Consider the following 16065-nt stretch of genomic DNA (forward strand, 5'->3'; position numbering starts at 1 on the left):
CTGAGCCTGCGCGTCCGGAGCCTGTGCTCCGCAACGGGAGAGGCCACAACAGAGAGAGAGGCCCGCGTACCAAAAAAAAAAAAAAAAAAGAAAAACAGCAAAAACAAAGATCCATCCCAGTAGTGTTTTCTGAATAGAATTCATAATAAATATTTTTAAAATCTTTTAAAATCACAGTTTGATAAATGTGTAAAAGAAAATTAATGTTATCACACAGATCCTTTCTCATCTATTACTGAACTTCAGAGAGGCACAAAATAATTAATTTTAGTCATTTCTATTGTTCTGGTGGAATCAGACAGAATCCATGCTGGTGACATCAAGCTATTGTTCAGATCCTTGACAAAAAGTATACGTGAAGCTGAAAATGATGCAGAAATTTCAGTTTATGAACTATTTAAAAGAATAGAAAAAAGCCCATTACATGTTGGACAATTTAGTCCACATATTTGACAATGAAACATAATCTTTTGTCTTATACCAAAGGCAACACTGGAAAAATATACTAAATGATCATTTCCTATCTTAATTATAAAATACAGACAAAAAATCACACTCCCTAAAAACAACTGAATTGGGCAGCAGTTAGCTGAATTTTTCAAGTACAGTAGGGGGGGTTAAGTTAATTCTGATGTTTTTTTTCCTACACCTTATTTGATGGTACTGAGGTATTCTATTTTGTTTATGATTACATTTACCCATAACTGAAACCAGTTTAGCACTGCGAAATAGATTTTATTCAAATCATGCTATGTCAAAATGAAATCAAATCATCTTTTAACGTACGAAGCATTCCCCTGAACTATTACGCAACTGAACTATATTTGCCTCCATTAGTTCACATCTATAATTCATATTAATTGTTCATTTATTTTTCATGTAGATACCTTTAGTATTGAGAAGAAATAGGAACTGGTCTGGTTCAAAATGAGAGCATATCCTCTGTAAGCAATTCTACCCATTTACAGTGGGCTTATTAGAAATTTATAAATCTTACCGATTATTTGTGGGTTTAAAACGTTATATAATATATATATAAAAGAAGACTCTATGCAAGGTTAAGTTATGGTACACTAACAATGCATGCATTTAAATAACTGGAACAGAAAATTCCACAAATTGTTTGTCTCTGAACTATCCACACATAAACACATGGTGTGGGTATTACCATTTTATTGTACAACTGTGGATGATGAAATTAAACTACACTTAATAGTAATCGTAGCTGTCTCCCAAAGTACATATCACAGGAAAGGTAATAAAAATGCTTAGTATTCTCCTGATCTCAACCAGAGAGTGACCGTCCTCAACTAGAGGACACAGGTGATTTCTAATTCATCTTTGTAAATTCTGCCGCTGGTGTGAACTCAGTAAATGTTTAATGAAATCTACTCTTGCCTTTCTACAAGAATCAGCATTTCTCAGTCTTTGTGTCTCTCTGGTGATCCTAATAAAAAGCATGAAGCTGAATGTGCATACATGGCTTCTTGCAGGCAAATCTCATTACTTTAGTGTTTTGCAAACAATAAAATTTTTATTAATATTGTTGTGCTAATTTTCAGGAAGAGGAAGAAGAGGTGAGAGGAGGTGACTGCTCTGGAAAAGTTAGATGCAAAGGAGGCAAAAATCAACATTTCCTGATTTTCTAACAACAGCGTGTCAACCATGTAGAAGGCAGTCTACAACAATTGTTCATATGGTGCGCAACTAAACTCTCGTCTGCTATGCAGACTAAAGGGACAGGCTTCAGAGGACTTCCTTCTTTACAGGTTAATTCAAGGGGGGAAAGGTTAAAAAATTAGAATTAGGGGTTTCCCTGGTGGCACAGTGGTTGGGGGTCCGCCTGCCGATGCAGGGGACGCGGGTTCGTGCCCTGGTCTGGGAGGATCCCACGTGCCGCGTAGCGGCTGGGCCCGTGGGCCATGGCCGCTGGGCCTGCGCGTCCGGAGCCTGTGCTCCGCAACGGGAGAGGCCGCAGCAGAGAGGGGCCCGCGTACCGCAAAAAAAAAAAAAAAAAAGGTAAAAATTAGAATTAAACACTGTTTACCTAACAACTGAACCAACTTCCATATTCTTAACATTGGAATTATTCATTTCAGACATAAATTGCTAGAGCTGCAAATAGCATCTTAAAACAAGCAAATATGCTCTACCAATTAAATCAATGTCCAAATGTTATTCATCTACATACGGCAAAAGAATGCGTGAAGCATTTCACGGTGTAATTTTTTACATTACTTATAACTCTTTTCTAATTGCATTAAGTTTCCCCAGTGCAGGTTTTGCCCGCCATCCAAAAGTAGAATTTTCCTGTGAAACCTTTTGTTAAGCCAAAATGGCATAAAGCCAAGAAGCAACTAACCTTAGGACATATCTTGCTAAGAGAGGCACAAAATAAATTGAGAAAAAGCACAGATGCTCACAGACACAGCTCAAAGCCTGACAGCAGCCTGATGCTGAGATACTGAGAGTAGTTCCTGGAGAAGGCGCTTAGGGGCGCCACTCTCACTGCTCTGGGTGTGCACTGCCTCTATAATGGCTCACTGCAAAACAAACACTGAATGCTCTTTTCAATTTGCACCTTTCACCTTTTGCTCTTTCATAAGAGCAAAAATTCTCTTTGGATTTCTTTTCTAGCAGAAACAGGTACTAATGTAGGTCTTCTGTAAAAGTGAAGTGGCATAAAGCAAACTTTCACAAAGTGGGGGATACCTGTGTAAGGACTGTATGGTCAGGCCACCCAAGACGGCAGTTCTCCTGCTCTCTGTACATCCCCTGCTCAACCAGTCCCTGCTTCACCTACACGCTACTCACGTGACCGACCTTCCCTCTTAATCATAGAGCCTAACAGTAAACGCCTACACACTTGCCCCAGCTCCAGCTAGTGACTGTTTTAATTTTTAGATCAGATCATCTCCACTATGATAGCTTATCAAAGGGGTGGTGAGGGGCGTGCTCCCCTGCTGGTTTCCCTGGTAACCAATGAGCCAACCTGATGTCAATTCCCTCTGTAACTGGTAACCTCCCTCTCTACCCACTCATCCCCCACCCTCACCCCTACTCCTCCCACCCCCCAGCCCCCTATACACACACACACACACACACACACACACACCACACACACACACCACACACACACACCTGTAGCAAAGACTGCTGCCATGTCCTGCCCACCACCTGCTGCACATGGTGGGATGTTGCTCCAGGACCTTACTTCAGAGATGTAAGATCCCCCATCCATTAAGCCATTGACGTCTCTATCGCTGACTCTGGGCTCTTTCTTTGGTCAGGAGGCTGGGCAAGTACAGGGCTTGCAGGCCTGAGGCTTGCAGGCCTGAGGGGTGCAGGCCAACAAGGACAAACCTCAACCACACTTCTTGGCAGACTCTGTTGGTTCTCCTTAATAACTACCTGCTTCTCCCTGCCAGTATTGTCCCCATGTGTTCAGAGGTCAATCCTGAGTAATCTAGGCAAGCATGGCAATTGCATTTTCCTTCCCAGATAGTGCCAGGAAGGTCTGGTCAATGAAATACGGGAGGAAGTCTGGGGGGAATTCTGGGAAGGTCTCCTTGCATTTTCAATGGGACATACGTGAAGAGGGGGCTCTACCTTTCTTCTTCAAGTTGTTCTATCTCGATATGAAATCTGGAATAACCATTAGCCTAAGGATAAAAGCCACACTTTGAAAATAAAGGAATCAAGAGTAGAAGAGAAATAGAGATGTACCATGTTGGAGCCTGACTTCTTGTAATATGAACAACAAATCTTATTTCTTCAGTCATTTTGAATTGGGTTTTCTATTCTTTGCCACCAAAACCACCTTAACTGATCCAAGCCACACTCATACCCAAGTTTGTAATTATCATCTGTTTCCTCTTCCAAACTTTTCACAGCCATCCTTGTTTTCAGTTAGTCATAATATATATAAATTTTGTATCCATATTTTCCTCTTAACATTATTGTGAGCATTTTTCCATTTTTTATAGACAATCTTTGTGATTATCACTTTAGGAGCTGCAGAGTGTCCATTGAATAAAGAGATCTCTGAGTAATACCTTATTGTTTGATATTTAGGTTTGCCTTCACAGTTATAAACCAAATTACTTTTGCAAAGGTTACCTTCACACACACAAACACACACACCCCAAGGACTGCATATATATGCAGAGAGAGAGAGTATTTGTGAGTCCAGGATAATCACTCATAAAAGGCTGTAGTAAGTGGATATCTAATTTTCTCCTTAAAAAAAAAATTCACACTAGTAAAAAGTCAGATAATGCCCCAAATCAAAGTATTTTATATCTGCCTTAGCCTGAAAAGCAGAGTGAGCTCAATATTTAAAATCCAGCCAGGAAATGTATCAAATCTGTTATTGCTAATAAATGTTTTTCAGCACCTGCTATGTAGAATCAAGACGCAGCATTAAAAAAGTTTAAAAAGGGACTGCTTTCTACCAACTTTTTAAATTAACCTTCACTTCAAACACCAGATGGACTTCAAAGAGTACAGCCTGTATCATCCCACAAGTCCGCTATCTCTATCTGAATCAGGAGATTTGGGTGAACTAATCTGCATGATATGACAAAAAGTCAGATCTATGAATCACTCTTTCGGTAAAATTGAAACCATTCAACTCAGATTGGGACTTGAACCCACATGCTGGGACTCAAACCTGGCCAAAACCCAGATTGGGACTTGAACCCATGGTCTTTTTTTTTTTTTTGCGCTGTATGCGGGCCTCTCACTGTTGTGGCCTCTCCCTTTGCGGAGCACAGGCTCCGGATGCGCAAGCTCAGCGGCCATGGCTCACGGGCCCAGCCGCTCCGCGGCATGTGGGATCTTCCCGGACCGGGGCACGAACCCGTGTCCCCTGCATCTGCAGGCGGATTCTCAACCACTGCGCCACCAGGGAAGCCCACATGGTCTTTTAATTAATATCACACAGCTCAGGTTCTTGATGTCTAGTCGCAGAAAGAGTTCAGTGAGAGACAAAGTAATAGATAAGAAGTGGATTTATTTAGAGAGAAACACATTCCACAGATAGAGTGTGGGCCATCTCAGGTGAGAGGCCCTGAAATATGGTGTGGTTAGTTTTTATGGGCTGGGTAATTTCATAGGCTAATAAGTGGGAGGATGGGATTTCCAGGAATTGGGCCACTGCCCACTTTTTGATCTTTGATCAGCCTCAGAACTGCCAAGGCATGGGTGGGTGTGTCATATAGCATGCTAATATATTACAGTGAGCATATAATGAGGCTCAAGGTCCACTGGAAGTCAAATCTTCCGCCATCTTGGACCTAGCTGGTCTGCCCAGTTTTTGTCATGTCCTATGGCTACGTCATTCTTTTAAAGGTTGTGCCCTGCCCCTTCCCTCCTCAAAATCTCAATCATTAGAGCATTATCGTTTATTATACCTATTTTACCCATCAGTCATTGGTCACCTATGGTTGAGTTCCACTTGGCTGCTTGTAACAAAGAGGAGCTCCTACAGAAATGTGAAAATAATCTGGCTCACATTCAGTTAATAATCATATTCTGGTGAACTAAATTGTTATTATCCCACACTGGTCAAACAAAACCATTTTCTAAAACCACACAAAAAGTTACCATAGGCCTGCCTTATGCTTGATCCTAAATCTAGCAGGATTAAGTCACAGAATGGTAGACTCAGCTGACATGATCACCCACCGCTACACAGCTTAGGTGGGTTCTGATGCCCTCCCATGGTTTTTCCTGACAGTGACAAAGGGTCTTCAGCCTCCAAATCACCTTGACTGCTCATTAGAAATGCACATTCCTGAGCCGAATTCCTTAGCTTACTTAATCAGGGTCTCTGAAGGCTAGAGCCCAGGTATCGACATTTAAATAAGCCCCCACGTGATTCTAATGCTCATTGTAAGAACTAACTCCCAGGGCTGATTCAGGGTGAATCCCCCAAATGATTCTTTATTACTAATTTGCAAGTTTCACACAACCAGGGCCCAGGCATCATCTTTCTTGTTCTCAGATATTTGAGCCACTGGAGTGTCCACGCCCTGCCCTGGCTCACCTGATATCCCCCTGCCACCCCTTCAACTTGGTTTCCACCAACTCTCCACCTCAGGGGCACCAACTTCCTCATTACTCTCGATGCAAAGAGGTACATGACTCTAGCCTCCAGTTAATTTTTTAAAGGAGGGATTTCATTACAATAAATTTTCTTTCCTTTTGTCCTTTTTTTTTTTTTTTGGTTAAAAAAAAGAAAGAAAGAAAAGAAAAAGAAAACCCTGGATATTCTCAAGTCAGAAGAGACTGGAAATCATGTACATTGGATCAAACATAATTTCCTTTCTTTCTTTTTAAACTAGTCTTTAAACGACAAGAACAGGATCATAAGACAGTACAGATATTTCTACATGTTTTATAATTAAAGAATAAAATGAGCTGTGGAGTGAAATGTGCACTAGCTTATAATGTTGCTATAAGAATTCAATGAGGGACTTCCCTGGTGGTCCAGTGGGTAAGACTCTGCGCTCCCAATGCAGGGGGCCCGGGGTTCGATCCCTGGTCGGGGAACTAGAAACCACGTGCATGCGACAACTAAGAAGCCCACATGCCGCAACTAAAAAGAAAAAAAAAAGATCCCGCATGCCGCAACGAAGATCCCGTGTGCCACAACCAAGACCCGGCGCAGCCAAATAAATAAATCGTTTCAAAAAAAAAAAGAATTAAATGAGAAAACTAATATATAAAATGCTTAGCTCAGCATCCAACAAAGAGTGAATGCTCAATAAATCCTACCTGTTATTATCAGGCCGAGGTGTTTTGGTACATGCTCAGTGCTGGGAAAGTCCTTTGAATAAATCTGTTTCAAAGTTGCCTTCCTCCGGATAAGGAAACTAAAGCTCTGGGGGTTGAGTCTTACTCAACACTGCATAGCTACTGGCAGAGCCAAAGCGGACACCAGTGTTTTCTAAAGCACAATTCCATATTCTTTTCACCACTCCATGGTAGCTTTGTTCACACTCTTAACTGAAATGTGGAACGAAAAAAGTCATAGGTTCAGAGTATGCCAGTCATTTTGAAGGTATGAGTTACATCCAATCAGAATGTGAGGAGTAAATGACAGAATGGGTTATCAAGACTAAGCCTGTGAGAGTAATTAAATTATTACATAGCCAGCAGATTGCTGTCCTGGTTTTTTTTCTTTTTCTTTTTTTTTTGGCGGGGGGGGGGGTGGCAGGGGGAGAATTTATCTCCCATCTTGGGTGGTTTCTTTTGTTTCTCTTGTGTTCAACCACTTTACTCCAGGACGTACACACACTATTATGCAGTGTTCAGAGTTCTGTCTAGTGAGAATTGACTATGAACATAAAGGAATCACAAAGAGTGTGTTGCTGTTAGGTTTAAATTTCTTTTCAACACAAGAGGGTGGGGAGAATCAATGAACAAGCTACTCTCCTCATTTGGAATATAAAGTGAAAAGAATTATGTGTCAGAAAGAGAACAATAGATGTAGTGTTTTAACTCTGAAATCCATTTATTTATATCTATGTATATACAATAGGAAATATGAAATAATATAATAATAGAAAGATGAAAAAACTGTGTTTGCTAAACATGAGATTTTACTACAAATAATCTCTTACAGTAAACAGTGAAACAATGTTAGGGCTCTCTGCTTGATATCACCTCAAATTTTTTACAGCCACATTGGCATTCTGTCTGTGCAACACAAGTATAGCGATGACATCATTCTCTAGGATAAAGGATAATTGATCTTAACCTTCCTATCACTTTCCTTTAACTCAAAGCACTAATGCAATCGAAGGCACAGATAAATAAAAATTTCTGAAAGGAAAGAATGGCCCTGTGAAAATTAACCTCCAAATTACCTCCAAAAGGTACAAAGTACAACATATCTCAGAATCACAATTAGTGAAACCGCTGCCCCACAGCTTGGATGGAGAGCTGCCAAAATAAGAATTTTTAAAGAAAATCCAAACTTTGAAGGACATGTAAGGTTTTTTTTCCACAACTATTAAAGAAAAAAAAAAAGCCCTAATGTTAAACAAAACACCAACTCAAAACAAAGCACTGTTCAAAGGCCGATTATTCACTTACATTAAATCTATTAATGTGATGCTTTTATTACCACAAAACCAAAACATCTTAACCAACTTTATCTCTTTACCACTTGATCCCGATTTTCCACAAACAAACCAACTTCCATATTCTTAACATTGGAATTATTCATTTCAGACATAAATTGCTAGAGCTGCAAATAGCATCTTAAAACAAGCAAATATGCTCTACCAATTAAATCAATGTCCAAATGTTATTCATCTACATACGGCAAAAGAATGCGTGAAGCATTTCACGGTGTAATTTTTTACATTACTTATAACTCTTTTCTAATTGCATTAAGTTTCCCCAGTGCAGGTTTTGCCCGCCATCCAAAAGTAGAATTTTCCTGTGAAACCTTTTGTTAAGCCAAAATGGCATAAAGCCAAGAAGCAACTAACCTTAGGACATATCTTGCTAAGAGAGGCACAAAATAAATTGAGAAAAAGCACAGATGCTCACAGACACAGCTCAAAGCCTGACAGCAGCCTGATGCTGAGATACTGAGAGTAGTTCCTGGAGAAGGCGCTTAGGGGCGCCACCCTCACTGCTCTGGGTGTGCACTGCCTCTATAATGGCTCACTGCAAAACAAACACTGAATGCTCTTTTCAATTTGCACCTTTCACCTTTTGCTCTTTCATAAGAGCAAAAATTCTCTTTGGATTTCTTTTCTAGCAGAAACAGGTACTAATGTAGGTCTTCTGTAAAAGTGAAGTGGCATAAAGCAAACTTTCACAAAGTGGGGGATACCTGTGTAAGGACTGTATGGTCAGGCCACCCAAGACGGCAGTTCTCCTGCTCTCTGTACATCCCCTGCTCAACCAGTCCCTGCTTCACCTACACGCTACTCACGTGACCGACCTTCCCTCTTAATCATAGAGCCTAACAGTAAACGCCTACACACTTGCCCCAGCTCCAGCTAGTGACTGTTTTAATTTTTAGATCAGATCATCTCCACTATGATAGCTTATCAAAGGGGTGGTGAGGGGCGTGCTCCCCTGCTGGTTTCCCTGGTAACCAATGAGCCAACCTGATGTCAATTCCCTCTGTAACTGGTAACCTCCCTCTCTACCCACTCATCCCCCACCCTCACCCCTACTCCTCCCACCCCCCAGCCCCCTATACACACACACACACACACACACACACACACCACACACACACACCACACACACACACCACACACACACACCACACACACACACCACACACACACACCACACACACACACCACACACACACACCACACACACACACCACACACACACACCACACACACACACCACACACACACACCACACACACACACCACACACACACACCACACACACACACCACACACACACACCCCCCCTATACACACACACACACACACACACACACACACCACACACACACACCACACACACACACCTGTAGCAAAGACTGCTGCCATGTCCTGCCCACCACCTGCTGCACATGGTGGGATGTTGCTCCAGGACCTTACTTCAGAGATGTAAGATCCCCCATCCATTAAGCCATTGACGTCTCTATCGCTGACTCTGGGCTCTTTCTTTGGTCAGGAGGCTGGGCAAGTACAGGGCTTGCAGGCCTGAGGCTTGCAGGCCTGAGGGGTGCAGGCCAACAAGGACAAACCTCAACCACACTTCTTGGCAGACTCTGTTGGTTCTCCTTAATAACTACCTGCTTCTCCCTGCCAGTATTGTCCCCATGTGTTCAGAGGTCAATCCTGAGTAATCTAGGCAAGCATGGCAATTGCATTTTCCTTCCCAGATAGTGCCAGGAAGGTCTGGTCAATGAAATACGGGAGGAAGTCTGGGGGGAATTCTGGGAAGGTCTCCTTGCATTTTCAATGGGACATACGTGAAGAGGGGGCTCTACCTTTCTTCTTCAAGTTGTTCTATCTCGATATGAAATCTGGAATAACCATTAGCCTAAGGATAAAAGCCACACTTTGAAAATAAAGGAATCAAGAGTAGAAGAGAAATAGAGATGTACCATGTTGGAGCCTGACTTCTTGTAATATGAACAACAAATCTTATTTCTTCAGTCATTTTGAATTGGGTTTTCTATTCTTTGCCACCAAAACCACCTTAACTGATCCAAGCCACACTCATACCCAAGTTTGTAATTATCATCTGTTTCCTCTTCCAAACTTTTCACAGCCATCCTTGTTTTCAGTTAGTCATAATATATATAAATTTTGTATCCATATTTTCCTCTTAACATTATTGTGAGCATTTTTCCATTTTTTATAGACAATCTTTGTGATTATCACTTTAGGAGCTGCAGAGTGTCCATTGAATAAAGAGATCTCTGAGTAATACCTTATTGTTTGATATTTAGGTTTGCCTTCACAGTTATAAACCAAATTACTTTTGCAAAGGTTACCTTCACACACACAAACACACACACCCCAAGGACTGCATATATATGCAGAGAGAGAGAGTATTTGTGAGTCCAGGATAATCACTCATAAAAGGCTGTAGTAAGTGGATATCTAATTTTCTCCTTAAAAAAAAAATTCACACTAGTAAAAAGTCAGATAATGCCCCAAATCAAAGTATTTTATATCTGCCTTAGCCTGAAAAGCAGAGTGAGCTCAATATTTAAAATCCAGCCAGGAAATGTATCAAATCTGTTATTGCTAATAAATGTTTTTCAGCACCTGCTATGTAGAATCAAGACGCAGCATTAAAAAAGTTTAAAAAGGGACTGCTTTCTACCAACTTTTTAAATTAACCTTCACTTCAAACACCAGATGGACTTCAAAGAGTACAGCCTGTATCATCCCACAAGTCCGCTATCTCTATCTGAATCAGGAGATTTGGGTGAACTAATCTGCATGATATGACAAAAAGTCAGATCTATGAATCACTCTTTCGGTAAAATTGAAACCATTCAACTCAGATTGGGACTTGAACCCACATGCTGGGACTCAAACCTGGCCAAAACCCAGATTGGGACTTGAACCCATGGTCTTTTTTTTTTTTTTGTGCTGTATGCGGGCCTCTCACTGTTGTGGCCTCTCCCTTTGCGGAGCACAGGCTCCGGATGCGCAAGCTCAGCGGCCATGGCTCACGGGCCCAGCCGCTCCGCGGCATGTGGGATCTTCCCGGACCGGGGCACGAACCCGTGTCCCCTGCATCTGCAGGCGGATTCTCAACCACTGCGCCACCAGGGAAGCCCACATGGTCTTTTAATTAATATCACACAGCTCAGGTTCTTGATGTCTAGTCGCAGAAAGAGTTCAGTGAGAGACAAAGTAATAGATAAGAAGTGGATTTATTTAGAGAGAAACACATTCCACAGATAGAGTGTGGGCCATCTCAGGTGAGAGGCCCTGAAATATGGTGTGGTTAGTTTTTATGGGCTGGGTAATTTCATAGGCTAATAAGTGGGAGGATGGGATTTCCAGGAATTGGGCCACTGCCCACTTTTTGATCTTTGATCAGCCTCAGAACTGCCAAGGCATGGGTGGGTGTGTCATATAGCATGCTAATATATTACAGTGAGCATATAATGAGGCTCAAGGTCCACTGGAAGTCAAATCTTCCGCCATCTTGGACCTAGCTGGTCTGCCCAGTTTTTGTCATGTCCTATGGCTACGTCATTCTTTTAAAGGTTGTGCCCTGCCCCTTCCCTCCTCAAAATCTCAATCATTAGAGCATTATCGTTTATTATACCTATTTTACCCATCAGTCATTGGTCACCTATGGTTGAGTTCCACTTGGCTGCTTGTAACAAAGAGGAGCTCCTACAGAAATGTGAAAATAATCTGGCTCACATTCAGTTAATAATCATATTCTGGTGAACTAAGTTGTTATTATCCCACACTGGTCAAACAAAACCATTTTCTAAAACCACACAAAAAGTTACCATAGGCCTGCCTTATGCTTGATCCTAAATCTAGCAGGATTAAGTCACAGAATGGTAGACTCAGCTGACATGATCACCCACCGCTACACAGCTTAGGTGGGTTCTGATGCCCTCCCATGGTTTTTCCTGACAGTGACAAAGGGTCTTCAGCCTCCAAATCACCTTGACTGCTCATTAGAAATGCACATTCCTGAGCCGAATTCCTTAGCTTACTTAATCAGGGTCTCTGAAGGCTAGAGCCCAGGTATCGACATTTAAATAAGCCCCCACGTGATTCTAATGCTCATTGTAAGAACTAACTCCCAGGGCTGATTCAGGGTGAATCCCCCAAATGATTCTTTATTACTAATTTGCAAGTTTCACACAACCAGGGCCCAGGCATCATCTTTCTTGTTCTCAGATATTTGAGCCACTGGAGTGTCCACGCCCTGCCCTGGCTCACCTGATATCCCCCTGCCACCCCTTCAACTTGGTTTCCACCAACTCTCCACCTCAGGGGCACCAACTTCCTCATTACTCTCGATGCAAAGAGGTACATGACTCTAGCCTCCAGTTAATTTTTTAAAGGAGGGATTTCATTACAATAAATTTTCTTTCCTTTTGTCCTTTTTTTTTTTTTTTGGTTAAAAAAAAGAAAGAAAGAAAAGAAAAAGAAAACCCTGGATATTCTCAAGTCAGAAGAGACTGGAAATCATGTACATTGGATCAAACATAATTTCCTTTCTTTCTTTTTAAACTAGTCTTTAAACGACAAGAACAGGATCATAAGACAGTACAGATATTTCTACATGTTTTATAATTAAAGAATAAAATGAGCTGTGGAGTGAAATGTGCACTAGCTTATAATGTTGCTATAAGAATTCAATGAGGGACTTCCCTGGTGGTCCAGTGGGTAAGACTCTGCGCTCCCAATGCAGGGGGCCCGGGGTTCGATCCCTGGTCGGGGAACTAGAAACCACGTGCATGCGACAACTAAGAAGCCCACATGCCGCAACTAAAAAGAAAAAAAAAAGATCCCGCATGCCGCAACGAAGATCCCGTGTGCCACAACCAAGACCCGGCGCAGCCAAATAAATAAATCGTTTCAAAAAAAAAAAGAATTAAATGAGAAAACTAATATATAAAATGCTTAGCTCAGCATCCAACAAAGAGTGAATGCTCAATAAATCCTACCTGTTATTATCAGGCCGAGGTGTTTTGGTACATGCTCAGTGCTGGGAAAGTCCTTTGAATAAATCTGTTTCAAAGTTGCCTTCCTCCGGATAAGGAAACTAAAGCTCTGGGGGTTGAGTCTTACTCAACACTGCATAGCTACTGGCAGAGCCAAAGCGGACACCAGTGTTTTCTAAAGCACAATTCCATATTCTTTTCACCACTCCATGGTAGCTTTGTTCACACTCTTAACTGAAATGTGGAACGAAAAAAGTCATAGGTTCAGAGTATGCCAGTCATTTTGAAGGTATGAGTTACATCCAATCAGAATGTGAGGAGTAAATGACAGAATGGGTTATCAAGACTAAGCCTGTGAGAGTAATTAAATTATTACATAGCCAGCAGATTGCTGTCCTGGTTTTTTTTCTTTTTCTTTTTTTTTTGGCGGGGGGGGGGTGGCAGGGGGAGAATTTATCTCCCATCTTGGGTGGTTTCTTTTGTTTCTCTTGTGTTCAACCACTTTACTCCAGGACGTACACACACTATTATGCAGTGTTCAGAGTTCTGTCTAGTGAGAATTGACTATGAACATAAAGGAATCACAAAGAGTGTGTTGCTGTTAGGTTTAAATTTCTTTTCAACACAAGAGGGTGGGGAGAATCAATGAACAAGCTACTCTCCTCATTTGGAATATAAAGTGAAAAGAATTATGTGTCAGAAAGAGAACAATAGATGTAGTGTTTTAACTCTGAAATCCATTTATTTATATCTATGTATATACAATAGGAAATATGAAATAATATAATAATAGAAAGATGAAAAAACTGTGTTTGCTAAACATGAGATTTTACTACAAATAATCTCTTACAGTAAACAGTGAAACAATGTTAGGGCTCTCTGCTTGATATCACCTCAAATTTTTTACAGCCACATTGGCATTCTGTCTGTGCAACACAAGTATAGCGATGACATCATTCTCTAGGATAAAGGATAATTGATCTTAACCTTCCTATCACTTTCCTTTAACTCAAAGCACTAATGCAATCGAAGGCACAGATAAATAAAAATTTCTGAAAGGAAAGAATGGCCCTGTGAAAATTAACCTCCAAATTACCTCCAAAAGGTACAAAGTACAACATATCTCAGAATCACAATTAGTGAAACCGCTGCCCCACAGCTTGGATGGAGAGCTGCCAAAATAAGAATTTTTAAAGAAAATCCAAACTTTGAAGGACATGTAAGGTTTTTTTTCCACAACTATTAAAGAAAAAAAAAAAGCCCTAATGTTAAACAAAACACCAACTCAAAACAAAGCACTGTTCAAAGGCCGATTATTCACTTACATTAAATCTATTAATGTGATGCTTTTATTACCACAAAACCAAAACATCTTAACCAACTTTATCTCTTTACCACTTGATCCCGATTTTCCACAAACAACATATACAGCTGAATACTGGCACTCTTGAAAACCGCACTTGACTATATCAAGTTGCTTCTTCCCTAAGATAGCTCCTATTCCGATCTCTTTTCCCTTTCTTTTTTCTTCACTCACTGATGGTGTTTATCACACTGTGCCCCAGAACATGAACATCATTTTGACAAGTTGTATTTTGGCCGGGAAATTTTGCCAAACTTTTTCAAATATATGTCAATGGTGGGAGTAAGGCAGAAATTGTACCACGTTTCCCCAAATCGGGTCGGGGTGTGGGGGAAGGTTATTGATTGTCATATTAGATTTAATATTTCCCTTTCCAAAACAAGTAATTAGAAACTATCGCCTCCTTTGCTTTGCCTCTTCTACGTAAATATGGTAACATTCTGAAGGCAAGATGATCCAGAAAACACACATCCTCCCAACACATGCGCGCGGCCACACACACACACACACACACACACACACACACACACACGGCAGAGACAAGACCTTATCCAGGAACCCAGGGCGCAGCACCTTTCAGAGAAACGATCACCCCAGATAAGGTTCACACACGAAGCCCGCCTTGCTAATTCAAAGTCAAGGTACCAAGGTACTTGGATACTAACTCAGTGGCAGCCCACCATCGCACTGAGCGAGGCAAACCCGCAATCCCACCCCATCTCACTCTCTCTCTTCAAGGAACACCTAATGCCCTCTCCTAGCTAGGGTGGCTCCCCGCCAGTCCAAGTCGCCGCCGCCGCCCCGAAGCCACTCACCGTGTCTGCAGTCGCAGTAGCCCCAGTCCACCTTGTCGTGGGCGTTCCCATAGAAGCACCAGGGTCTGCCCGCGCCGTCGGGGCTCCGGCAAAAGTTGTGGCTCTGTCCTCGCAGTTGAGCCCAGCCCGCCGGGGGCGACCGCTCGAGGAACGGTGGCACCTCTGCCCAGCGCAGACAAGAGGCGCCGAAGTCCGTCACGTTGACCCAGGGCTCGCCGGCGGGGCAGTCCCCGGCGCGCGGCCCGGGCGTGTGCCGGGCGTGGGGGGCCTGCAGGCGCGGGGCCCGGAGCGCCGCCGGGGGGCGCGGGACGCGCGGCAGAGGCGTCCTCTGTGGACGCTGTTGGGTAGGAAGGTAATAAGGGTACTGGGGACCCGGAGGGGGCGAATGGCGATGGCGGTGGTGGAGGGGATAACTGAGGACCGGATCAAAGCTGACCACTCCGGGGAGCGCCCCGAAAATCAGAGCCACCGCGAAGCGGGCGAGCGTCATGGTGCCAGAGCAGCGGCGTTTGCTCCATACTCCCCCTGCTCCGCGGGTTCTGAAGGGTAGGAGAGGAGGGGGCGAGGGCGGGGCTGCGCGTCCCTGGAATCCCCTACTCGAGCCCCCTCCCGTCCCCCGCGCGCGGTCCGCCTTCCCCTCCCCGCCTCGCCTCCCGCCGTGGATCCCCGGCCGTGCCTCTGCTCCTGCGCCTCGGGAGCGATCGCGGGCGGGGAAATCCTGCGCTCCGCGGAGC

At 42.8% G+C, this 16065-nt stretch overlaps 1 protein-coding gene across 1 annotated transcript in view; it reads right to left on the reverse strand.

The window, feature by feature from the left end:
* PRSS12 (serine protease 12) overlaps positions 1-15839 on the reverse strand; it is an 83190-nt gene extending 67351 nt beyond the window's left edge. Inside the window, exon 1 of the mRNA XM_007114686.3 lies at positions 15332-15839. Within this exon, the coding sequence (XP_007114748.2) occupies positions 15332-15821 (490 nt within the window). The 5' untranslated portion in view covers positions 15822-15839. The remainder of the gene's footprint in view (positions 1-15331) is intronic.
* Positions 15840-16065: the final 226 nt, after the last annotated feature.

The sequence above is a fragment of the Physeter macrocephalus genome, chromosome 7, assembly GCF_002837175.3.
Source record: "Physeter macrocephalus isolate SW-GA chromosome 7, ASM283717v5, whole genome shotgun sequence".
Classification (NCBI taxonomy): domain Eukaryota; kingdom Metazoa; phylum Chordata; class Mammalia; order Artiodactyla; family Physeteridae; genus Physeter; species Physeter macrocephalus.